This window comes from Hylobates moloch, unplaced genomic scaffold (assembly GCF_009828535.3).
Source record: "Hylobates moloch isolate HMO894 unplaced genomic scaffold, HMol_V3 SCAFFOLD_24, whole genome shotgun sequence".
Taxonomy (NCBI): Eukaryota; Metazoa; Chordata; class Mammalia; order Primates; family Hylobatidae; genus Hylobates; species Hylobates moloch.
Genome location: NW_026652299.1, coordinates 14089184 through 14114111, shown reverse-complemented (window position 1 = coordinate 14114111; position 24928 = coordinate 14089184). Strand labels below are relative to the sequence as shown.

Here is a 24928-nt window from a genome sequence, read left to right as displayed (position 1 = left end):
AAGAAGTAGAAGACAGAATTTCAGATCCTTTAAGCATTGTGAAAACCTAGATAGCCTGTGTCTCTGTGGAACTCTAAATGAAAATGACAGAAAAACTAAAAGTGGGATAGGACAGAGTTCAGTCTATTAAAATGAAGACTTAACATGCATAAGGCAACATTCTGTTCTTCAGGTCCCTTTCCAAGCCAAACTAACTGAAAAGCTGACACCTCCCTTATCATTTTAGGTCGAATGAGCCGGACTCGATTTATCATTATGCCAACCCAAGGAGAAGGACGGCCATGCCCCACAGAGCTTACCCAGCAGAAAACCTGCCCAGTGACCCCCTGCTATAGCTGGGTCCTTGGCAACTGGTCTGCATGTAAATTGGAGGTAGGTCATGTAATGACAGTTAGAGAAATATTCATCAGTATATTCGAAGCACTTGTCTGGTCAAACCTATGCGCTGATGGAATAAATTTCACAGCACCAGGGGTCTGGCATGATGTATTTTTAATGCAATGCAGAACATGGAGAAATACAACCAAATGGCTTAACCTCATGCAGAGTGATATTGCTAGGATAATAAACAGCCATTCATTAAGCACTGATTATAATAGGACAGGTCACAGATCCTTCAATCTCCTTGGCATTCTTAAGAATTCTGTTATTTTATTTGCTTGTTGGGAATATCAAAGGATTATTTAATTAGGCAAAAATCCTGATGCTGTGAAAATGCATAACTTGCTTTAGATTGTTTAAGAAATTTAGATTTCTTAAAGAAGCACTTTTAGGGTTAGACAAAATCTTGCATATGAGCAGAAAACCAAAAGTGTATGAAGTTATATTTTAACATTATTACATGAACCATGGTTACTACATTTTCCTCAATGATTACTTTTTTATTGGCCTTACAGATAAATGCCTAACAACATCCTAGTATATCACGTACCGAGAGCTTTTGCTAGATCAGCAAAGATCCTCTACTGCATTTTCTCTGTGGCTTCTTGCTTAAGAAATAGCACATTGCTTTTCCCTATTTTCTTATCCTAGTAGTTTATCCTTCAGTTCATGTTCCAAAGCATACTTTAATTAGGTAACAATAATTTTGATTATGCATTAAGAAATCTGCAGAGTATTCTCATAGAGTTGTTTAGTGTTCCTGTCAGGATAACATTGTCAGGCAACGTGATTATCTTGCAGAAGTTAAATGCCTATGTATTTTAATAGGTCCCAGAGGAACAAAAATGCGTGGTACATTTGTTCAGTCTCATTTTTAGAGAAAATAAGGTAACTATGCTAATTAACCAATTCAGAAGTAACTTAATAGCTTTAAATATTAATACTTTGTCTACCAGTCTAAATTCTTTCCTAAGTATTCAGCAATATTTAAATGTTGTTTGGACTCATTTACAAAAATCGAAGGAATATTGCTCCTTATCATTGGGACTGCTTTGACAGAATAGAGAAAATAAGCTCAAAGAATTTAGGAAGCCATTTCAGGGGAAGGGAGAGGAAAGTTGCATGTTAGGAAGAAGAGAGAGGACAAAGGATGGGAGGGAGGGAGAGACAGAGGGACAGAGAACTGACAATGTCCACACTCCAAGTCTTACCAAAAATACAACTACTACTGTACCTTACCTGTTTTTGGCATTTTCTCTTTTATCTTCTCAGGTATCAGGAATCTATAGCTTTGATAGGCAAGTCTAGCAACTTGTTCCATAGGAATATTATAGGAAAATGCCAAATGCAGTGTTTTGCTGTCAAATGTTGAGCTTTTACAAAAACAATAAGGGCAAGAGTGATGGGTGGTGGTCATTCTCTGTAGTGGTGCTGGTGATGGGTGGAGGGTTATGGCATCTATTGGAAATACCTAGTTTTGAAAGCCCTGACAAGGCTTCTGGAGACCCACCAGGGTAGGTGATTGGTTTGTGCTTCCAGAACCTTCAGAGCTGCCTCAGATTTCTAGATAGAGTGAGTCCCATTCACTGACACTTCTAGTTGGGAAGAAACTCTGGAGATAGACTTAATCTATGCAAAAGCTTCAATGAACAAGTCTATAGTTAATTATTCTAGGGTGGGCACTTACCCAAACAGTGCCAATCAGCACTCTTCCCCAATAATTTAAAATGAAATTGATCTGATTCCAAGATACTGTAATCAGAAGCTCTTCGTTGCCACATTTTTCTATCTTATAGATGAAGTCAGTCACTCAGAAGCAAAAAGCACACCGAAAATGACACAAAGTAAAGCAGAGGTGCAAGAGAAAGGGAATCATGACAATATCTAAGTTGAGTTTTTCCTGACTTCCAGCTACATTCCTACTTTTCCTGGAGCCTAATTGTTAACTCTTTGTGAGATAGGTAACACCATATCTTTTTTAAAAACTTACTATACTTAAATTTATATATAAGCTGGATTTTTAAAATTACTGATCAAAATGCACGTGGGCCTTTTTACACAAAGGAAAAACATCTTTCTACCACTGCATTTGTGCTTCCTTTTGTCCTAGCATGTCCTTGCCTGCCAAACACAAGTTGGGATCTCATTCAATGAGGGTGGTGATGATATTTAGGTGGCTGCTTGCCTTCACAAGTATCAACCCATAATAAAAGAAGCTCGCGTGGGACACAGTGGATGTGCCAATTCTGCCAGTATCTTATGTGAAAAAGGAAGTATTTATCCTCAGGCATCACTTTCTTTTTTAGCATTTCTTAACTCTTCCCAAGTTTCTCAGCTGCTAACACATATACACACATATGCTCATAAATCTGCTTGAGGAGCTCAGATTCTGGAGTCTAGCAGCCCTAATTTTGGTCATGGTTCTGCCAATTTTTAGTTCTGCATTTCTGGCCAAGTCTATAAACTCTCCAAACATCTGTTTTCTTTTTTATATAGTAGGGGTAGCAGTAGTACCTATTTCGCTGGTTATGTGGGCAGGAAGTAGGTAAGTTAAAGTACTTTGCATAGTAATAGACATAAGAGCTCAATAGTTACAGTTAGAATTTTAATTTTTATTAAAACGGTGATTATGATTATAAGCACCATCTGCCTATTCACATTAGGCAGTAATGCCAATTCATTGTATACAAAACCTCTATTAATGCTCTAGGCAATGGGGAGTTAACGAGAGAACCTTTGCCATTTACACTCTTTCTCTTAGAAACCCGGGTCTGTTTTCAGGCCCTAGTGTGTAAAATCTCTTGACTGTGGATGAGTGAATGTTTGCTTTATGACAGAAATTATTATTCTGTTGCTGATTTCTCTTCACATTGTGGCTGTTGTTGTCAAAGGTATAAGTGATTAAGGTTGAATATGGACTGATCCCAAGATGCATACTAGGAGCACACTGTTATTTGTCTTAGTTTTTAAAGTGATCTGTAGCATAAGTTTGTTTCCTGTTATTTCTTCACACTCTGTCTCATGGTGTGTAAAAAAAAAAAAAAAAACCACTTTAATAAACTGCATATTTTACCTAAGGGTCCATGTATCAGTACTTTCAAAACTTTCAAATTTCATGCATGTTGCAGTATCTTTAAACTCTTCTTTCCAGGTACACAAAGTCTAATACTCCACAGTAAAACATACACCTAGACAATTCTGCAATGAATCTATCATATGGAATAATAAGTTATAAGTGAGCCCTCCCTTCCCCGGAGTAATTTATACCTATTGTTTTTCACTCTAGGGAATAAACATTTACTAGAATATTTGCTTTGAATAAATCTACTATGAATTGATTTTAAACTTCCATTTATCTCCAAAAAATGCGTTTAAATTTAAAATTGTGGTGCTTTTTTGGGACAGTTTCATAACAAGCATAGAAATTATTACAGCAATTATGAAATACTGATAAAACAAATGTGGAAACGACTGTGTGCTGTGGGCTGAATGTTTGTGCCTCCTCCTCCAAACTCACATGTTGAAACATAACCCCCAATGTGATGGAATTCAGAAGTGGAGTTATTGGGAGGTGATAAGGGCATGAGGGCTCCACCCTCATGAATGGTATTAATGTCCTTATAAAAGAGGCCTGGAGGAGATTCTTCTTCCCTTGTACCATTTGAGGACACCCAGCAGTCACCATCTATGAGGACCTGGCTCTCATGTAAACACTTCAGGTGGGGTGTGTTGGCTCACACCTGTTATCCTAGAATTTTGGGAGGCCGAGGAAGGTGAATTGCTTGAGGTCAGAGGTTTGACACCAGCCTGAACAACATGATGAAACCCCATGTCTACTACAAATACAAAAAAAAAAAAAAAAAAATAGCTGCCTGTAATCTCAGCTACTCGGGAGGCTGAGGCAGGAGAATCACTTGAACCTGGGAGGCGGAGGTTGCAGTGAGCTGAGATCGCCCCACTGCACTCCAGCTTAGGTAACAAAGTGACACTCCATCTCAATAATAATAATAATAATAACAATAATAATAAACGCTTCACTGGCACCTTGATCTAGGATTTTGCAGCCTCCAGAACCATAAGCAATAAATTTCCATTGTTTATAAATTACCCAATCTAAGGTATTTTATTATAGCAACATGAACAGACTAAGAGACTATCTTAGATAAATAAATCATAATTCCTCTTAACACTTCTTTAAAAGAGGGTACAGTGTCCCTAATGCTTGTGACTGCTCAGATTCTTTAGATTTAAAGTTGCTACAACTTCATGTCCTCCAAGTTTCCCTTTTTCTTTTGTGCCAGTATGTCTTTGAGTCACAACTTCCCTATGTTAAGAAGCTTTATGAGCAGCCATTCTATACCATCCTGCACCGTCCAGCAGCTTATCCGTGACCTTCCCTTGATGCCCAACAGCTGCTGTCACTGTGCCCTGGCATGGCCGATGCCCAGCTGACCCATAAGCCCAGGGATCACTTGCTCCATGTCCTGGAACGCTGTCATGACTGCTTTAGCGGGCCACCTTGCCCTACTTTACTCCTGCCTCTGCAAGGGCCATAGCAGCTCTAAAATCTAGACAATGCAGTTTGGGAGTCCTGCAGGGGAAGAGGGATAAGAAGGAGGGGACACTCAGTTTTCAAGTGCATAGTTGTCAGACTGTCATCTACTAATGGATTGTAGCATGTAGCATACCTGACTGCAGCAACAGAGGTGCAAAAAGACTGGGAAGTTTGAAGGCCTGAGTCCCTACTCCGATCTCTCTCTCTCTCTCTCCCCGTCTCTCCCCAACCCCCCCGCCCCCACTCTCTCACTTCTCTTGTTCTCCCTTATTTTGTCTCTTGCTCCCACCTTCACTTTTCTTCTTTGTCTTAGCATCCATAGCAGCAGCAATAGTCACAAAGCCTCTAGCTCTTCCACCAACTTCTGGACTTAGTGGAAGCTGAGTAACACAGCTTGTAAGTACAGAGGAGTTAAGACTTCCTAAAATGACTATTGATCAATAAGAACTGGATCCTAGGAGTTGTTGACATTTAAGTGCCTCTCCTTTCTTTCCTCTCCTCCCTGCTCTTCATGAATGGTACTGAGATATGGTGATACCCCGTGACCTGTCTGGAAGATGATATGGGTAGCCAAGAAACCAGCCGTGCTTGTTTGTGAAGCTGAGGCCAGCTTGGTAACGCACTACCTCATGTTAGCGTCCCCTCCTTTCCTGCTTCAGTTATCTTTTACCTCTACTCTAGCCATACTAGGATTGCTTCTTAGTGTAAAAGTTTTGCCTTGGACTCTGTTTTCTAGAATATCTACATGAAAACAAAGCTATCAACTGAAGTTATCCAAATATCTAATAGACTTCTTTGAAATGTGAACACCTGACTAAAATTGAAGATACTCATCTCATGAGTGCCTGACAAAATTTTATTTTTTATTTTAGAACTATATTTTTGATACATAATAGAAGTATATATTTTTTGGGTATATATGATAACTTAGTATATTCATATAATTCATAAATATCAAGTCAGTGTAATTGGGATATCCATTACCTTATATATTTTCCTTTATGCCAGAACAACTCAAATTATTCTCTTCTGGCCATTTTGAAATATATAGTAGATTATTGTAAGCTATAGTCACCCTACTGATCTATCAAATACTGGGTCTTATTTCTTTTATCAAACTATATATTTGTACTCATTAATCAACCTGTCTTCACCCCCCCCTTACCCCTAGCATTCCTTGCCCCTGGTAACTACCAATCTTAACTCTCTATCTTTGTGAGATCCACCTTTTTAGCTTCCACATGTGAGTGAGAACATATGATATTTGTCTTTCTGTTTGGCTTATTTCACTTAATGAGCTCCAGTTCCATTTATGTTTCTGCAAGTGACAGGATTTTATTCTTCCTTATGGTTGTATAATAGTCCATTTGTATACATTGTACCACGTGTTCTTTATCCATTCATCCATTGATGTGCACTTAGGTTGATTCCATAGTTTGACTATTGTGAATTGTGCTGCAATAAACATGGAAGTGCAGTTGTCTCTTCAATTGATTGACCTCTTTCCCTTCTCTTGAGTATATAAATGTGTGTGTGTGTATGTTTGTGTGTGTGTATATATTCAGTAGTAGAATTTCTGTATATGGTACTTCCATTTTTAGTTTTTAGAGGAACCTCCATACAGTTTTCCATAATGGCTGTACTTATTTAAATTCCCACCAGCAGCATTCAAGGGTTCCCCTTTGTCCACATCCTCACCAGCATCTATTATTATCTGTCTTTTTTATGATAGCCATTTTAGCTGGGGTAAGATGATATCTCATTATGCTTTTGATTTACATTTTTTGATAAGTACTAATGTTGAACTTTTTTTTCATATGGCAGTTGGCTATTTGCATGTCTTCTTTTGAGAAATGTCTACTCAGGTCTTTTGTCCATTTTTAAATTGGATTATTTGGGTTTTTTTGCTATTGAGTTCTTTGAACTCTTTATTTATTCTTGTTATTAAGTCCTTGTTACATGGGTAGTTTGCAAACATTTTCTCCCATTCTGTTGGTTGTCTCTTCACTTTGTTGATTGTTTGCTGTGCAGAAGCTTTTTAGCCTCTTGTAATCCCATTTGTCTATTTTTGCTTTGATTGCCTGTGCTTTGATATCTTACATGAAAGAAAAAAAATCTTTTCCCAGACCAATATCCTGGAGCATATTCCCAAAGTTCTTTTCTTCTAGTAGTTTCAAAGTTTTGGTTCTTAGGTTTAAGACTTTAATACATTTTGATTTGATTTTTTTGTATGTTGAAAGATAGAGGACTAGTTTTATTTTTCTGCATATGCTTATCCAGTTTTCCTAGTAATATTTATTGAAGAGACTATCCTTTCCCCACTGCATGTTCTTGGCACCTTTGTCAAAAATGAGTTGGCTATAAATGCATGAATAGAAATCTGGATCTAAATCTGGGGGTTTTATCATGCATATAAGTCTGCGTTTTTTATTTTGTTTCATTTGTCTAAGTATCTGTTTTTGTGCCAGTGCCATGCTGATTTGCCTACTACAGGTTTGTAGTATATTTTGAAGTCAAGTAGTGTGATGCTTTCAGCATTGTTCTTTTTGCTCAGGATTGCTTTGGCTATTCAAGATATTTTGAGTTCCAGCTGGACACAGTGGCTCACGCCTGTAATCCCAACACTTGGGGAGGCTGAGGTGGGAGAATCCCTTGTGCTCAGGAGTTGGAGACCAGCTTGGGTAACATAGTGAGACCTCATCTCTACTAAAATTAAAAAAAAAAAAAAAGTTAGCCAGGTGTGGTGGTGGATGCCTCTCATCCCAGATACTCAGGGGGCTAAGGTGGGAAGATGGCTTGAGTCTGAGAGGTCAAGGCTGTAGTGAGCCCTGATTATGCCACTGCATTGATATTTTGAGTTCCATATACGTTTTATGATGTTTTTCTATGTATGTGACGAATGTCTTTGGTATTTTGATGGGGATTGCACTAAATCTGTAAATTGCTTTGGGAAGTATCATCATTTTAATACTAGCTCTTCCAATCCATGTGCATAGAATATCTTTCCATTTTCATATATCATCTTCAATTACTTTCATTAGCATTTTATGCTTTTCCTTGTATAGCTCTTTCACTTTTTTTGGTTAAATTGATTTGCAGGTGTTTTATATCCTTGATAGCTATTGCAAATGAGATTGCATTCTTGATTTATTTTTCAGATTGTTCACTGTTGGTGTATATAAATGCTACTGATTTCTGTATGTTGATTTTGTATCTTGCAACTTTACTTAATTCTTTTATCAGTTACAAGAGTTTTTTGGTAGAGCCTTTATGTTTTTGTAAGTATAAGATCATATTATCTGCGAACAAGGCTAATTTGATGTCTTCCTTTCCAACTTAGATGTCCTTTATTTCCTTCTCTTGACTAATTGCTATGGCTAAGACTTCCAGTATTATGTTGAACGAAAGTGGTAAAAGTAGGCATCCTTGCCTTGTTCCAGATCTTAGAGCAAACGCTTTCCATTTTTTTCCATTCAATACAATGTTAGCTATGAGTCTGTCACATGAAATCTTTACTATTTTGAGATCTTTTTCTTTCTGTATCTAATTTGTCAAGAGTTTCTATCATAAAGGGATACTGAATTTTATCAAATGCTTTTCAGCATCTATTGAAATGATCACATGTTTTTTGTTCTTGCTTCTGATAATTTTGCATGTTATTCCTGCATGTGGTGTACCATCCTTACATTCCTGAAATGAATACCACCTGATCATGGTGAATGATCTTTTTAATGCATTGTTGAATTTGGTTTGCTAATATTTTGTTCAGGATTTTTACATTTATTTTCACCAGTGATACTGGCCTATAGTTTTCTACTTTCGCTATGCCCGTTTCTGGTCTTGGATCAGGGAAAGCTGGCTTCATGGAATAAATTATGAAGTATTCCCTCCTCTTCAATTTTATTTAAATAATTTGAGTAGAATTGGTATTAGTTCCACATTAAATGTTTGGTAGAATTCATTAATGAAGCCATCAGAGTCTGGGTTTTTTTTTCCATGGGAGACTTTTAAGTACAGCTTCAGTTTTCTTACTTGTTATTCATTTGTTGACATTTTCTATTCATTGTTCAATCTTGAAAGGTTGTTTATGTCCAGGAATTTATCAATTTAGTCTAAGTTTTTCAAATTGTTGGCATTTGGTTGCTCATAATATACTGTAATTATTATTTGTATTTCTGTGATCTCAGTGTTTGTGTCTCCTTTTGGGGTTTGATATTACTTATTTGGGTCTTCTTTCTTTTTTCTTAGTCTAGCTAAAAGTTTGTCAGTTTTGTTTATTTTTAAAAAAAAAACAAAGATTTGAGCATTTGATCTTCTGTATGATGAGACCACTTTCACTTATGGCTACTCTGATGTATATGATTTTGTCTTTCTACTAATTTGAGGTTTGGTTTGTTCTTGCATTTCTAGTACCTTGAAGTACATCATTAAATTGTTTATTTGAAATTCTTTCTACTTTTTCAATGTAGACATTTATTGCTGTAAACTTCCCTCTTAATACTGCTTTTGCTGTATCTCATAGATTTTGGTTTGTTATATCTCCATTTCATTGTTTTAAGAAATTTTTACATTTTCTTAATTTTTTAATTTATTTGTTGGTTATTCAGGAGCATGTTGTTTAATTTCCATGTATTTGTGTAGTTTTTAAGTTTCCTCTTGTTATTTATTTCTAGCAGCATTCCCTTGTGATCAGAAAACATACTTGATATGATTTCTACTTTTTTGGATTTGTTGAAACTTGCTTTGCGACCCAAGATATGGTTTATTCTGAAGAATGTCCTATGTGCTGATGAAAAGAATGTATATTCTACAACGATTGGGTGAAATATTCTATAAATATCTGTTAGACCTATTTGGTCTAACGTAGTTTAACTCTAGTGTTTCTTTGTTGATTATGTGTCTGTCCTGTCAATTACTGAGAGTGGAGTGTTGAAATGTTCTACTATTATTGTATTGCGGTCTCTCTCTCTCTCCCTTTAAATCTATTAATGTTTTCTTTATATACTTGGGAAGTCCAGTGTTGGGTCTATCAACAATTACAATTGCGATATCCTCTTGCTGAATTGACACCTTTATCATTATATAGTGACCTTCTTTGTCTATTTTTACAGTCTCTGATTTGTAGACTATTTTAGCTGATGTAAATGTAGCTGCTCCTTCTCTTTTTGGTTTCCAGTTGCATGGAATGTCTTTTTTTATTCCTTCACTTTCAATGTCTTTCACTATATGTGTCTTTATAGGTAAGGTGAGTTTCTTGTAGACAGTATATACTTGGGACTTGTTCCTTTATCCATTCAGACACTCTATGTCTTTTAAATGGAAAATGGAGTCTATTTACAATCAGTGTTATTGATAGGAACTTGTTACTGCCATTTTGTTGCTTGTTTTCTAATTGCTTTGTAACTCCTCTTTTAGTTTTTTCCCCTCTTCCTTTGTGGTGAAGTTATTTTCTCTATTAGTATGTTTTAATTTGTTGCGTTTTACTTTTGGTAAACCTATTATAAGTTTTTGCATTATGGTTACCACGAAGCTTACAAAAATATCCTGTATGACAAGTTATTCTGAAGAGATGACACGTTCACTTAGATCACAAAGTAAATAATAGAAACAAAAAAAAAATTTACACTTTCACTTTGCCCCCCTGACATTTTGACTTTCATTTTTCTCAACTGACATATTTTTATATTACCTATCTCTTAGCAGGTTGCTGTAGCTGTTATTATTTTTGGTAGATGTTTTTTGGGGCTTCAAATTCAGTTATGAGTGAATTGCACGCCACAATTACAGTTATTAGGATATTCCATGTTTGTCCATGTGCTTAATTTTTCCTATGCTTTCTTTTTGCACATTTGTGTTTTGTTCTTTCAAACTGAAGAACCCCCTTTAGCATTTCTCATAAGAGAAGTCTGGTGGCGGTGAATTATCTCAGCTTTTGTTTGTCTGTAAAGGACTTTATCCTGCCTTTATATCTGGAGGATAACTTTGCTGGATACAGTATGCTTGGGCAGTGGATTTTTTTTCCTTCAGAACTTTGAAAATGTCCCACTCCCTCCTACCCTGTACGATTTCCATTGAAAGATCTGTTGCCAGATAAACAGGAGCTCCTTTATATATTGTTTGCTTATTCTGTCTTAAGGTTTTTAAGGTCCTCTTTTTCTCCTTCACCTTGGAAAGTTTGATTATTATGAGCCTTATGATAGTCTTTTTTGGGTCATATCTGTTTGGTGTTCTCTGACCTTGCAGTACCTAGATATTTATATCATTCCCAAGTTTGGGAAAGTTTTCTGTTGTTTTTTATTTGAATATGTTTTCTATGCTTTGCTCTTGCTCAACTCCCTTTTGAGCACCAATAAATCCTAGATTTGGTCTTTTGGGGTAATTTTCTATATCTTGTAGGCAGTCTTCATTCCCTTTCATTCTTTTTCTCTTCTGACTGTATTTTCAGATAACCTGTCTTTGATCTCCCTAATTCTTTTCTCTGCTTGATCCGTTCCACTTTTGATAGGCTCTAATGAATTTTTCAGTTCAGCAAATGTAGTTGTTTCAATATTTCTATTTTTTAAAATTATTATTTCAAACTCTGTTTAATGTCTCTGATAAATTTCTGAATAGATTTTCTGTATTATCTTGGAGATCATAGAGTATTCTAGAAATTGTTATTCTGAATTCTGGCTCAGAGAGCTCACGTATCCATGTTGTTAGGATCACGCACTTGTTCCTTTCTTTATTCATCTGGGGTGGTCCTGCTTCCCTGTTTCCCTTGTTTTTTTAATGGACGTACATCTCTGTCTTTATGTGAAAGGATTATCTATTAATTCCAGGCTTGTCGGTGTGGCTTGTTTTGGTTTTTATTGGATATTATTTTTTAGTAATTCTTTGTAATTTAACTGTTGGTTTTCTTTCTTTTTTTCTACTGCTAAGTTCTGGCCTTCTTTTCAGCACTAGATAGCATCTTGAGCCTAGGTTTGATTTGCTTCAGTAAACAATTAGTGTGCTGCCTATCGTGAATAAGGGAGGTCCCCAAGGGGATATCCCAATAGTGTGAGAAGGCTAGGTAGGGGTTCATGCCTAGGGGATCTGTGAAACCAACCTCCTACAGCATGGTACTGCTGAACAGCCACTTTGACTTGGTGTCTCCTTTGGATGAAGTACAGAACAGAGTTTTCAGAGCTGGGGGATAGTAGTCATCCCTCCCCTCTTTGTCTCTGGATGTCCTTATGTGTCCGGAATTACTGGGTTCTTGGTCTCACTGACTTCAAGAATGAAGCCGCGGACCCTCGCGGTGAGTGTTACGGTTCTAAAGGCGGCATGTCCGGAGTTTGTTCCTTCTGATGTTCGGATGTGTTCAGAGTTTCTTCCTTCTGGTGGGTTCGTGGTTTCCCTGGCTCAGGAGAGAAGCTGTAGACCTTCGCGGTGAGTGTTACAGCTCTTAAGGCTGCGCGTCTGGAGTTGTTCTTTCCTCCCGGTGGGCTCGTGGTCTCGCTGGCTTCAGGAGTGAAGCTGCAGACCTTCGCGGTGAGTGTTACAGCTCATAAAAGCAGTGTGGACCCAAAGAGTGAGCAGTAGCAAGATTTATTGCAAACAGCGAAAGAACAAAGCTTCCACAGTGTGGAAGGGGACCCAAGCGGGTTGCCGCTGCTGGCTCGGGCAGCCTGCTTTTATTCTCTTATCTAGCCTCACCCACGTCCTGCTGATTGGTAGAGCCCAGTGGTCTGTTTTGACAGGGCGCTGATTGGTGTGTTTACAATCCCTGAGCTAGACATAAAGATTCTCCACGTCCCCATCAGATCAGTTAGATACAGAGTATGGACACAAAGGTTCTCCAAGGCCCTACCAGAGCAGCTAGATACAGAGTGTGGATTGGTGCATTCACAGACCCTGAGCTAGACGCAGGGTGCTGATTGGTGCATTTACAATCCCTGAGCTAGACATGAAGGTTCTCCACATCTCCACCAGACTCAGGAGCCCAGCCAGCTTCACCCAGTGGATCTTGCTCTGGGGCTGCAGGTGGAGCTGCCTGCCAGTCCTGCGCCATGTGCCCGCACTCCTCAGCCCTTGGGTGGTTGATGGGACTGGGCACCGTGGAGCAGGGGGTGGCACTAGTTGGGGAGGCTCTGGCTGCACAGGAGCCCATGGAGGGGGTGGGAGGCTCAGGCATGGCGGGCTGCAGGTCCGAGGCCTGCCCTGTGGGAAGGCAGCTAAGGCCTGGTGAGAAATCGAGCGCAGCGCCCATGGGCTGGCACTGCTGGGGGACCCAGTACACCCTCCGCAGCCGCTGGCCCGGGTGCTAGTCCCTCATTGCCCGGGACCGGCAGGGCCGGCCGGCTGCTCCTAGTGCGGGGCCCGCCAAGCCCACACCCACCCGGAACTCCAGCCGGCCCGCAAGCGCCACGCGCAGCCCCGTTTCCCACTCGCGCCTCTCCCTCCACACTCCCTGCAAGCTGAGGGAGCTGGCTACCACCTTGGCCAGCCCAGAAAGGGGCTCCCACAGTGCAGCGGTGGGCTGAAGGGCTCCTCAAGTGCCACCAAAGTGGGAGCCCAGGCAGAGGAGGCGCCAAGAGCGAGCAAGGGCTGTGAGGAGTGCCAGCATGCTGTCACCTCTCACTTAGGGATGTTTCTTTCTTCAGGCACTTCCCATGCTTCCGGTGGGTTGAGGCAGGGACAGGCCTCCTGCCAGGATACTGAAGATGATGGGGAAGCTGGTTATCTACCTCAATCTCACATTTCACAGCACAGAAACCATGAGTAAAGGGGAAAATTTCTGTGCACTTGGTTCTGGGCAGATTTGGGGGAGGGCTATTGCAGATAGGAAAGTCTGATTCTCTTACCACTTACTGAGTTTTTTCACTTCTCTGTGGCACCAGGAACTGTCTTATCCTCATATTTGAGCTCTGAGATATGGCTGATGATAGTCTCAGCATTGAATATTTGTTTTTGGTTTTCTGTGGGGGGCTGGAGGAAGGGTGAAGTCAGCTTGCTTCTATGCTGACATTTTGGAGCTGAAGTCTTCTCTGCCAAAAAATTTTATAGTAGGAAACCTTCTATCAGGCAGATCGTTGGGCCAGTTTACCGCTAGGAGCCATCCAATTCTAAGCTTCTGTTTCTGTGAGACACTGTACAAAATTTTTATAATTGCCTAGAATATCTAAGTGAGATGGGTATGACATGTCTTCAAGGAACATTATTCAGCATAGAAGGCATGCTGTGGAAACAAATTCTTGTGGCAGCAGAGAAAAACAGTGTTTTATTAGAAATCTCAATCTAATCCATATAAAAAAGTACCGAATTCTATAAAAAAGAAAAACAGGTAAAATAAAAGAAATTTATGCCCTGTAACTTTACGTGTTCTCATTGGTGATTACAGATTAGGTCATTTTATCACATACACCTAGACAAATTATGTATTGTTTTCTTTCTTAGTCAATCTTGGCTGAGTTCCAAAATGAATTGTCATATGCTAAGTACATAGGTTCCATGGCATGATTTGCATTCCCACTGAAGCTTCTCTGTCAGCTCTGGCAGTGTTGCTCAGGGATGCTTTATTGTCAACAATTGAGAGACAGCTCACAAGAGGAGGAAGCTACCAAAATATGCAACTGTGGTCTTCTTAGGCAAGAGGTGGCAAGAGCCAAAACTTTGAGATGTGAATTATTTGGGTAATTGTGAAAGTATCCTTTCCTCTCATAGGGTGGAGACTGTGGGGAAGGAGTTCAGATCCGCAGCCTTTCCTGCATGGTCCACAATGGTTCAATATCTCATGCAGCTGGACGTGTCGAGGATGCACTGTGTGGAGAAATGCCCTTTCAGGACAGCATCCTGAAGCAGCTGTGTTCTGTGCCTTGCCCAGGTATGCAATGCTAGTGATGGGGAGTGCCTCCCATGGTGATCTTTTTCTTTATTTTACTACTGTTTTCCTAGAGATGCTCTAGCTCATCAAAATTAAAGTTTTTAAATAACTTTAATTCATTTTTAATTGTGGTTATCACTTTGGAATATACCTCCTGCTCTGATGGAGCCAAAGTAGGCAAAAGAAAAAAAAAAAAAGGCACTGGATTTGGAAACTTAAGAGCTAAGTTAGAATCATGTCTCTATCACTTCATTGTTTTACTTGGGGTATGTAGTCTAGCCCCTGTGAGCAATGATTTCTTCATCTAGAAACTGTGATGTTAATTCCGTATCCAACAGCACCTAGCACATTGGCCAGCATTCAAAAAATGTTGACTGAATTCTAGGTGATGGCATGGTGAGAACCAGTAAGGCTGTGAGTTCATGAAAGCACTCTGTAAATGTGAAGTTCTATATAAATGTGAAGTTCTATATAAAAGTCTTATTAGTTACATAAAATGTATCAGTTTATTTTAATCCTAGTAACACAACATAGTTTGTATGGCATAAGTTCAAGGCGACAATATATTTTTATAATACAGTATATAACATATGTGTATGTATATATGTATACACACATATGCATGTGTAAAATACACACATATATGTATTACAAAAATATTTATATATAATTTATATAAAGATACATTTATATAAATTATAAATTATATTTCTTGAGTGAGAAAGATGTTTAGGGTATTAAATTAAACATTCTTTGGTCCAAAAGATAGTTCATTTCAGTGACCTACTTATTCTCTTTTATATGGTTTCTATGAAAATCCATTTTATGATGTTATTCTGATCTTTGAACACTGAGTTACCATAGTCTTTATATCTCTCTTTTAAAAGTTTTATTAACACTAGCAGATACATAATATTTTCTAGATGTGACTACTACAATTTGAAGCAAAGTAATAACAATCTAGTTTTTGGCACTTTCTTGTTAAGCAAGATTAAGCTATAAATTACTTCATCATTCTTAGTACATTGTGATTGGAAAATTGATCAATATAGAACGTGTAGTACCTGGAACTGCACGTGTCACTGCAAATCTCTGTGTGAGCCCTGCCCATGCAAATGTTGTCCAGTGCCACTTTTCATGCTGTTTTCTCTACCCTGTACTGCATGACCGTCCAGGAGACTGCCATTTAACAGAATGGTCAGAGTGGAGCACGTGTGAATTAACCTGCATTGATGGAAGAAGCTTTGAGACTGTGGGCCGCCAGTCTAGATCAAGGACATTTATAATTCAGTCTTTTGAGAACCAAGACACCTGCCCCCAACAGGTTCTAGAAACACGCCCTTGTACAGGTACCAAGAGCACTTTTCAGTTCTTTAGCCTTGTTGATCAATGCTTATTCTAAGTGAGGTATAAAAGAACTGCTATTATCATATTTACTTACAGGAGGCAAATGTTATCACTACACATGGAAAGCAAGTCTTTGGAACAATAACGAACGAACTGTATGGTGCCAGCGTTCAGATGGTGTTAACGTCACAGGTATTCCTGCCTAAGACTCATGTGGGCACTTCCCAAAGACCCCTGAGTGTTGTTATTTGTGAGAAGAATTAGCTTACAAATTATAAACAAGGGGTGACTTGGACGGGTAGCTTAGATGAATTTTATTACAAATTTTCATTAGACGTTTGCATCTTAGAAAGAAAGCAATTCAATTTTAAGACCTACAAAAATATCAAACAACTTAAAGAAATAAGCTGAAATGCAATAAAATGTCCTTAAATATCATGATCTGAGATAAAGACTGAAAAAGACAGATGCTAGCAAAACTTTTTTTTAGATGCTAGTAAAATTTTAAATCATGTCCCTTCTCAATAAAACGTTTCAAAGGACATATCTTAGCATGTGTGTATGCAGTACTCACCTGACATAAAACATACTCGGAAGTTGAAATTAAAGAGGTTAATAAAGACAAAATTTAAAAATTAAAATATTCTGTATGTTGATGCAGAAAGCTTTTATGATGTAAATTACAGGTATTTGTATTCATATACTAGATGCTTAGTTTTTGAATATTTTGTGAGTCATTATTATTACTTAATATCTAAATATAGACTGAGCAAGAGGTCCCTCATTCATGATGACAGATACCATTTACCAGGCTGGAGTGCAGTGGCACGATCTTGGCTCACTGCAACCTCCGCCTCCTTGGTTCGAGCGATTCTCTTGTCACAGCTTCCCGAGTAGTTGGGACTGCAGGCACACGCCACCACACCCAGCTAATTTTTGTATTTTTAGCAGAGACGGAGTTTCACCATGTTGGCCAGGATGGTCTCGATCTCTTAACCTTGTCATCTGCCCACCTTGGCCTCCCAAAGTGCTGGAATTACAGGTGTGAGCCACTGCACCTGGCCAATTTTTGAGGTTTTTAAATGCTTTCTTGTCAGAGTAAATTAAATTGTCATTATTTTTACCTAGTACTATGGTTTACAGAGAACTTGTGAAAGAGCTCAAATGCCTATAGGAATAGAAGTATTGTCAGCCCCTCCTTTTTCTTGTTTACTTGCTCTTGCACTATTGGTATTCTTTTTAATTCATAGTTTATCCACAAAATAATTTATTTTAAGCTACTTATCCTTTTTGTAAGTTGTTAAAACTAAATATACTCTAAGTCTCCCTAGTCAGGAACACAGAAGGCATCATACTCTGCACAGTGTATAACATGTAATCATCTGATGAAGAAGCTCAGGTCAGCAGTATCATCTGACAAATACTACTAAAGCTTAATTTAATTCTTAGAATCAAAAAATATGTTCTATAACCTTATAACCTATGTAAATTTCAAGATTTCCTTTCGTATTCCCAAGAGCCCTCCTCCCGCTGAGGTACTCCTGCTGTGAATATCCCTGGTTGAAAGAGCGGAAACCCTCCCCACCGCCAGCACCAACACAGTTGGTAGAAATAGGACTGTGTGGTTATTGCCACTAACACCCAAATTATCAATTTCACACCTAGATGCTAATTCTGGACTGTGAATTTTGCTTTTTAAAAAATTCTGTGTGGATTCTTTGTGTTATTTTTCAAGTCACAGTGAGAATTTAGCTGCTTCATTCCCAGGGACAATGTAGGTCTGACTGTTCTCTACTCTGCCTTAGGCCCAGAGCTTTTTGCTAGCTACAAAACTATAAACTATAATGGGTTGACAATTGTACTTATCCAAACGCTAGAACCTTTCAATGCAACCAGTACTATATAAATGGTGCTTTGTCAGATTGTCTCTAGGCTTTGTCTCATGTCTCTTTTACTATCTTGAATTTAGCAAAGTAAGACTAGTATGTAAATGATTTTGCAGTTACAGAGACATACATTGTCTCATCCATTTATTCAAAATTATGTATGGAGCAGGAACAAGTACTGTGTCAGACGTTTGATTGTCTCTCCTAGAGCTTCAGTGCTTGCTCTTAAGAATGTGTTTATATGTGACTCTGTGTGCATGTATTCCAGTTGATTTACATTTAAAAATACTACCAACGTGTTTGATACCATGGTCCCATGAATTCATTCATGGCATTCTTTTAGCATTTCCTGGGTTGTTGAAATCAGCCTAGTGCCTACCTGGGTGCTCAGGAGCTGAAGTAGTATATATGTAGAAGGAGTATTCCAGCAGATATGTTTTCTGCTCCTGAGTTTAAATTTAGATTTTATCAATTCTTCTACAGATTCTGGCTCTCATAGACTTTGCGCTCAAGCATAGCCGCATGATAGAATCACATTGCCAATAAACAAGTATAAAAACTCTACTGCAAATAGCCTCTGTTAGAAGAGCCTCCCATCTCAATTCATTTTGGAGTAATCAATAAAATAGGCTTGGACCACAATGTTGGCAAATAGATTTTTCAAAAATAATAATACTGTTGCAAAGAGGCCAGTGGCACAGGTTAAAAAAATACCAAAAAATTAGAAATATTTATCATAGAGAAATCTGCAAATGATGGTGGAATTTCCTTTGTAGGAGGCTGCTCTCCTCAGGCCCGTCCTGCTGCCATTCGGCAGTGCATTCCAGCCTGCAGAAAACCTTTCTCCTACTGTACACAGGTGAGTCATGTTCTGGAGTCTTCTATAAGTGCATTAATTGCTGTGTTTTACATATGCAATCAGATGTTCTCCTGCCTGCTGCAGCCCAAGCAGCAGTTCCACGTGCCCATGATACCATCTAGAGGCATTTGCAGGAGTAATCTCAGTTATAAAGAATTTCTCATCAGGACCATGTATTAAGGAGAACAGTCTGTTTCTGTAAATCTGTCCTTAGCCAAATCTATCTTTCAAATACCTAATTTATGTTAGCTGTATTTACCAGTAAGTATTCTCAGTTGACTTATGTCTTCTCTTCTTAACCTTTTATACGCCTCACCTATTTTGAAAGATACTATAAATGTTCATATTTGCTAAAGTTATTGTGTAAATTGTATTACACTATGATTACTGTTGAGTGAGTACATTTTTAGTTTATTTTAAATAAACTGAATATGTGACTATGGTTGAAAAAAATATGTGTATGGGGTGGCGGTTATGCGTGTATTTTTTTTTTCAAAGCCGAAATTTATTTATGCTTTTTCTCCTATAACTCCCATCTACCACAACTCAGGAATTAATGTAAAAGATGTAATGTATTCTAATCAATGGCACTCATGGTGTGCACTGCATTATAATTTTTAAAAACTATACTATATTTTTTAGAGAAATAAGCTTTTTCTTATAGCATGCTTATTCTAAAAGTGATTTGATTAAAAATAATGCAAGTACTTAGTCCTATTATTGGCCTTGCAATTCAAGATGGGTTAATTCTTTATCACAGAGAAGACAGTGGGTCAGCTTGCAGAGGGGAATAGAAGGAAAAGAGGGGCAGTTCAGGAACAACTCCATTTGGGTTAATGATGTTTGAAAAGTAGAAATTGTAGCTTTTCACCAACTCTCTGGATGTCCTCTTTAATTAAACAGAAAATACTTTTTTCCTTGAACTCTTGAACATATGACTGACTGGTTACAAGTTTTATCTCATGCTAAAAATAGAGATGCATCGTGAGAATATGGCTTTAATAGCTGAGCATATACAAATTTTCTTAGATATCTCCACTGTGATATGAAGATATCATTTTGTGATACTTTCAATTAAAACCAACTGAAAATATCATATTTATGTGTTATTATTATATGACTGCAACCTGAACTAAACTATAGGCAGTTAACTATAACACGTGCTCTTACTTTTTTTCTTTTGTAGAAGATTGAGGTGCCTTGTTTACTTTCAGTATCTGTTTCTCCTCAAAATAATGTGTTCAGTCAATAATTGATGACATAAATAAAATTAACTGGTTGATGAGGATTGGCATGAGTAGCTATGTGAAGCTAAGGTCTGTTCAGAAAATGCTAGATAAATAGCTTTAGGTAAGGAGCCATAAGAGCAAAGTCATAGAGATTCATAATCTTATGCTTATTATCTTCCACTCTTCTCTATTGTCTGTATACTTGCTGGAGGAAGAGCAGTTAGTTTCAAGTTCACTTCCAGAGACAGATAGGGATCTTCATTCATCATGTCTCACAATAATCTGCTTCTTGGTGACATTCACTGTACTTGAAAATGACCAGAAATTTGCAGACTAATATAAAAGACACATTGTCACGATGCCAACTAGAGATGTGATGTGGGGTGACACTCAAGTTATTACAAGGAAGGAGTAACTCAGATAGCCATAGGTATATTTCTCTTGAGCATGTGTCTTTGGTGAAGTCTTTTTATCTCCCATGTAAGGCTGCCCTCCTTGAGTGCAGAAGTAAACCTATGAGCAGAGACGTAGTTTGATATGGTTATGTCAGCAGCAGCAAATCCATACAGGTCTGCAGCAATTTGACTCTTGCCTCCTCAGAGGAAAGAATCCATCTGAGGGGCATAAGGCAGAATGAGAGACTGAGGCAAGTATTTGAACAAGAGTGAAAGTTCATTAAAAAGTTTCAGAGCAGGAATGAAAGCAAGTAAAGTACACTTGGAAGAGGGCCAAGTGGGCAACTTGAGAGATCCAAGTGCCCTCTTTGACCTTTGACTTGGGTTTTATATGTTGGCATGCTTCAGGGGTAGAGGTTCTTTCCCCTCTCCCCCAATTCTTCCCTTAGGGTGCGCCATCCACATGCATAGTGGCCATCCACAGTGGCCTGCCAGGACTTGGGAGGGGCCACATGCACAGCGTGTTTGCTGAAGTTGTACGCATGCTCACTTTAGGCATTTTTCCCTTACAAGTTGTGTGTTCCTAGAGGAAAGTCATATACTAGTTAAGCTCTTCCATTTTGCCTCTTAATAATCATGGTTGAGCCCATTTTCCCAACTCATGAGATTTTATCAGGAAGCTGCTGATCACCAGCTTGAGGTGTTTTCTTTCTTTCTTTTTTTTTTTTTTTTTTTTTGAGAGGGAGTCTTGCTCAGTCCACCCAGGCTGGAGTGCAGTGGCACTATCTCGGCTCACTCCAACCACCACCTCCTGGGTTCACGCCGTTCTCCTGCCTCAGCCTCCCGAGTAGCTAGGACTACAGACACCCGCCATGATGCCCGGCTATTTTTTTTTATTTTTTTTTTTTGTATTTTTAGTAGAGACGGGGTTTCACCATGTTAGCCAGGATGGTCTTGATCTCCTGACCTCGTGATCCACCCGCCTTGGCCTCCCAAAGTGCTGGGATTACAGGCGTGAGCCACCGCGCCCGGCCAGGTGTTTTCTATCTTTTGGGAGACTGCCTTTCCCTAGTGCTGGCTGCAACCAATTATTATTTTAGAGAGACAGTTTAACAGCTGCCTAACCATCACCTGATGGTTGCCTGACGTTCCTGGTGGGGGACCCTTCTCCTGCCCTGCTTATGTCTTCTTAGCTACCTACTCTAACATTTAGTGGTCAATGGTAAAAGGTGATGGAGGGATTTCGCAGCTGTGATAGCAAGAGCACTTAATTCAAAGAAGATATGTACATAATCCCTGTTGCTTTGCTTCTCAGTAAGAAGCGTGGGTTGGAGCAAGCAGGCAAGGATCTGAAACAAATGGAGATAAGAGTTGAAGATAATTCGATTAAATGCCATAAACATCTCCTGTAAGAGAGGAAAAGGTGGCCGGACATGGTGGCTCACGCCTGTAATCCCAGCACTTTGGGAAGCTGAGGCGGGCAGATTACCTGAGGTCAGGAGTTCAAGACCAGACTGGCCAACACGGTGAAACCCTGTCTCTATTAAAAGAACAAAAAGAAAGACAAAATTAGCCAGGTGTGATGGCGGGTGCCTGTAATCCCAGCTACTTGGAAGGCTGAGACAGGAGAAGCGCTTGAACCTGGGAGGCGGAGATTGTAATGAGCTGAGATTGCGCCATTGCACTCCAGCCTCAGCAACAGAGTGAAACTCCATCTAAAAAAAAAAAAAAAAGACAAAAAGAGAGAGGAAAAGATATAGTTAGTTAACTTTATTCACAAAGAACTATGGTTTAATATTTGGCAGGTGTCAGAATTGTAAACACATTTGAAAAACCTAACATTTGATTTAAGAGCTGACTTTGGAATTTAAAAAGATGAACTATGTATTTGATTTTCATGTCATTGGTAAGTCAGTTGCCCCAAACCCTAAATTGCCATGATGTATAGTGCAAATATTAAGTGATTTTAACATTATATTTTTATTCATTCACCTGTTCAACTCACTGTGTAACCATAAAAATATTCTTTGTGCTTTAGGGTGGAGTCTGTGGTTGTGAGAAGGGCTATACAGAGATAATGAGATCAAATGGTTTCCTGGATTACTGCATGAAAGTACCAGGCTCAGAGGATAAAAAAGCTGATGTGAAAAACCTTTCTGGGAAAAACAGACCTGTGAATTCAAAAATACATGATATTTTTAAAGGATGGTCTCTTCAACCACTTGATCCAGGTGAGTTTCAGTTGTGAGTAAGAAATGAAAATTTTCTCACGGGAGGTCTATATTTTGACCACTTCTCATGATGGAAAGAGTGGAGGGAAGGAGGAAAAGAGGAGAGAAGAAAGAGGCAGTGTGGCATAATTCAGGGTTTCTCAGATTTGAATATTGCATGATGCATGAGTCCCTTTAAGTGTACAGTGTTTTCATGAATGGTTGAACGTTAAGTCTCTCAACCTCAGTCTAAGAGACAGTGGGTTAAGAAACAAAAATAATATTCTTTGAAAAATCTTTCTTTTCTCTTGAGTCGGGGAGAGAGTTTCACTCTGTCACCCAGGCTGCAGTCTAGTGGTGTGATCTCGGCTTACTGCAACCTCCACCTCCCAGGTTCAAGCGATTCTCCTGCCATAGCCTCCAGAGTAGCTGGGATTACAGGTGCCTGCCACCACGCCTGACTAATTTTTTTGTATTTTTAGTAGAGACGAATTTCACCATGTTGGCCAGGCTGGTCTTGAACTCCTGACCTCAAGTGACTCGCCCGCCTTGGCCTCCCAAAGTGCTGGGATTACAGGCGTGAGCCACTGCACCCGGCCTGAAAATATCTTTTAATCCTAAATTACCTCTGAAAAATGATCTACTTTTATAACTGAATTTGTATATATAACTAAAATGACAAAATTGGAATAGAACCTCAAGAACTTATAAGAAATGTCCAGAGATCCTATTTGCTTCCAGAAACACTGGTGAAAAGGTAAAGAGTATCAGTTTCAAAGTTAGACCTTACTGGACCCATGGCTTACACACACCTGTTTTGTGATTAGACGTAGTTTCTTAACTTCTCTGGACCTCAGTTTTCTCATCTATAAACTCAATCTAGTGGTATTTATCCTGCAGGATTGTCATGGATATTGCAGTATTAGGCCTGTAGGGCTCAGTAATCGACTTTTACTAAGTGCAGGAATGGACATTTATTAGATGCTTTCTGTGTGCCCTGTGGCTCTGTGCTGGCTGGTTGTACAGCATGAAATGTCTCATTACGTTCTTGCAACCTAATGAGATGTTATCATCCCATTTGAGAGATGAGGAAACTGAAAATGGCAGTGCAGGTTAATTTTATCAGTTTCACACCACCAGTAAGTGACAGAGGAAGGTTTTAAAAGCAGATCTTTTAGGCTTTTACAAACCCCTTTCCCTGCTTCCTGCTTTGTGAATTGGATAGAAGGGGAAAGCCAGAGTCTCTGTGGCCATCAGACATACTTATTTTGGAAACAAAATGCTACAAATGATCAAGCAAAGCAACATAACTCCTGGGGCATGGGAAGGGAAGACACAGAAAAACTCAGGCAAATATACCCTAGGAAATTTCCTTCCAAACCCTAGGCCTTAGCCATACCAGAAATATCTTGATGACCTGTTTAAATGAAGCAAAATCCAAAGCCCAGGCCCAAAGAAACACAGATCTAACAGGAGAAGCAATATTTATACCCCTCAGTCATCTTTTAAGAATTACCACCATATCTAAGTCAACTTTTGATTCCCCTACGTGTCTGGGAATGCCAAAGGTGTTTAAAAACATCTCATTAGCTTTAATGCTAAATTAGAAGTAGATTTAAATTTGAAGGAAGCATGATATTAAATATAGCCAGGTTCACCCATTGCCTGTGGACCCTATTTCTGACAGAGAATTAAATTGAGGTCTCAGGGAAATTAGTCTTCAAATCCACAAGTAAGCCCTTAACCTTTTATCCATGGATGGAATTTGGAGATCTAACTAAAACAACAATATCATATGTGTGAGTATACGTGTGTGTGTCTATGTGTGTCTAGATACACAAAAGTTTATTCACTCATATATGTATATTGGGATATAAATTGCATGTGTGTATGTGTTTATATTTTATATATATAGATAAGTATATATAAAATATATATTTGGTCTTGAGAGAGTTTACAACTTTCATTAGGTTCTCATGGTGAGGGTATAAATTAGAGCACCCTGTCAGGAGGACAGTTAGGCCATACTAATATATTTATTTACCTGTCATGTGTTTTGACCTAAAATGTTCCTCTAAGGAACTCATCATACAGTTATATGCACATATACTAAAAGAAGTCTGTAAATTATATCAATTACATGATTGCTTATTATAGCAAATGAATGAAAACAATATAAATGCCCACAAATAGAATAATGGGAAAACCAAAATACGATA

General features: G+C 38.7%; 1 protein-coding gene across 2 annotated transcripts in view; it reads left to right on the top strand.

Moving 5' to 3' along the window:
- The window catches only part of THSD7B (thrombospondin type 1 domain containing 7B), a 919482-nt gene that overhangs the window by 882423 nt on the left and 12131 nt on the right, over positions 1–24928 (top strand). For both annotated transcript variants that reach the window (XM_032145845.1, XM_058434423.1), the window contains 6 exons: positions 227–372; positions 14624–14783; positions 15959–16132; positions 16227–16322; positions 18793–18875; positions 22538–22730. In XM_032145845.1, the coding sequence (XP_032001736.1) occupies positions 227–372; positions 14624–14783; positions 15959–16132; positions 16227–16322; positions 18793–18875; positions 22538–22730 (852 nt within the window). The remainder of the gene's footprint in view (positions 1–226; positions 373–14623; positions 14784–15958; positions 16133–16226; positions 16323–18792; positions 18876–22537; positions 22731–24928) is intronic.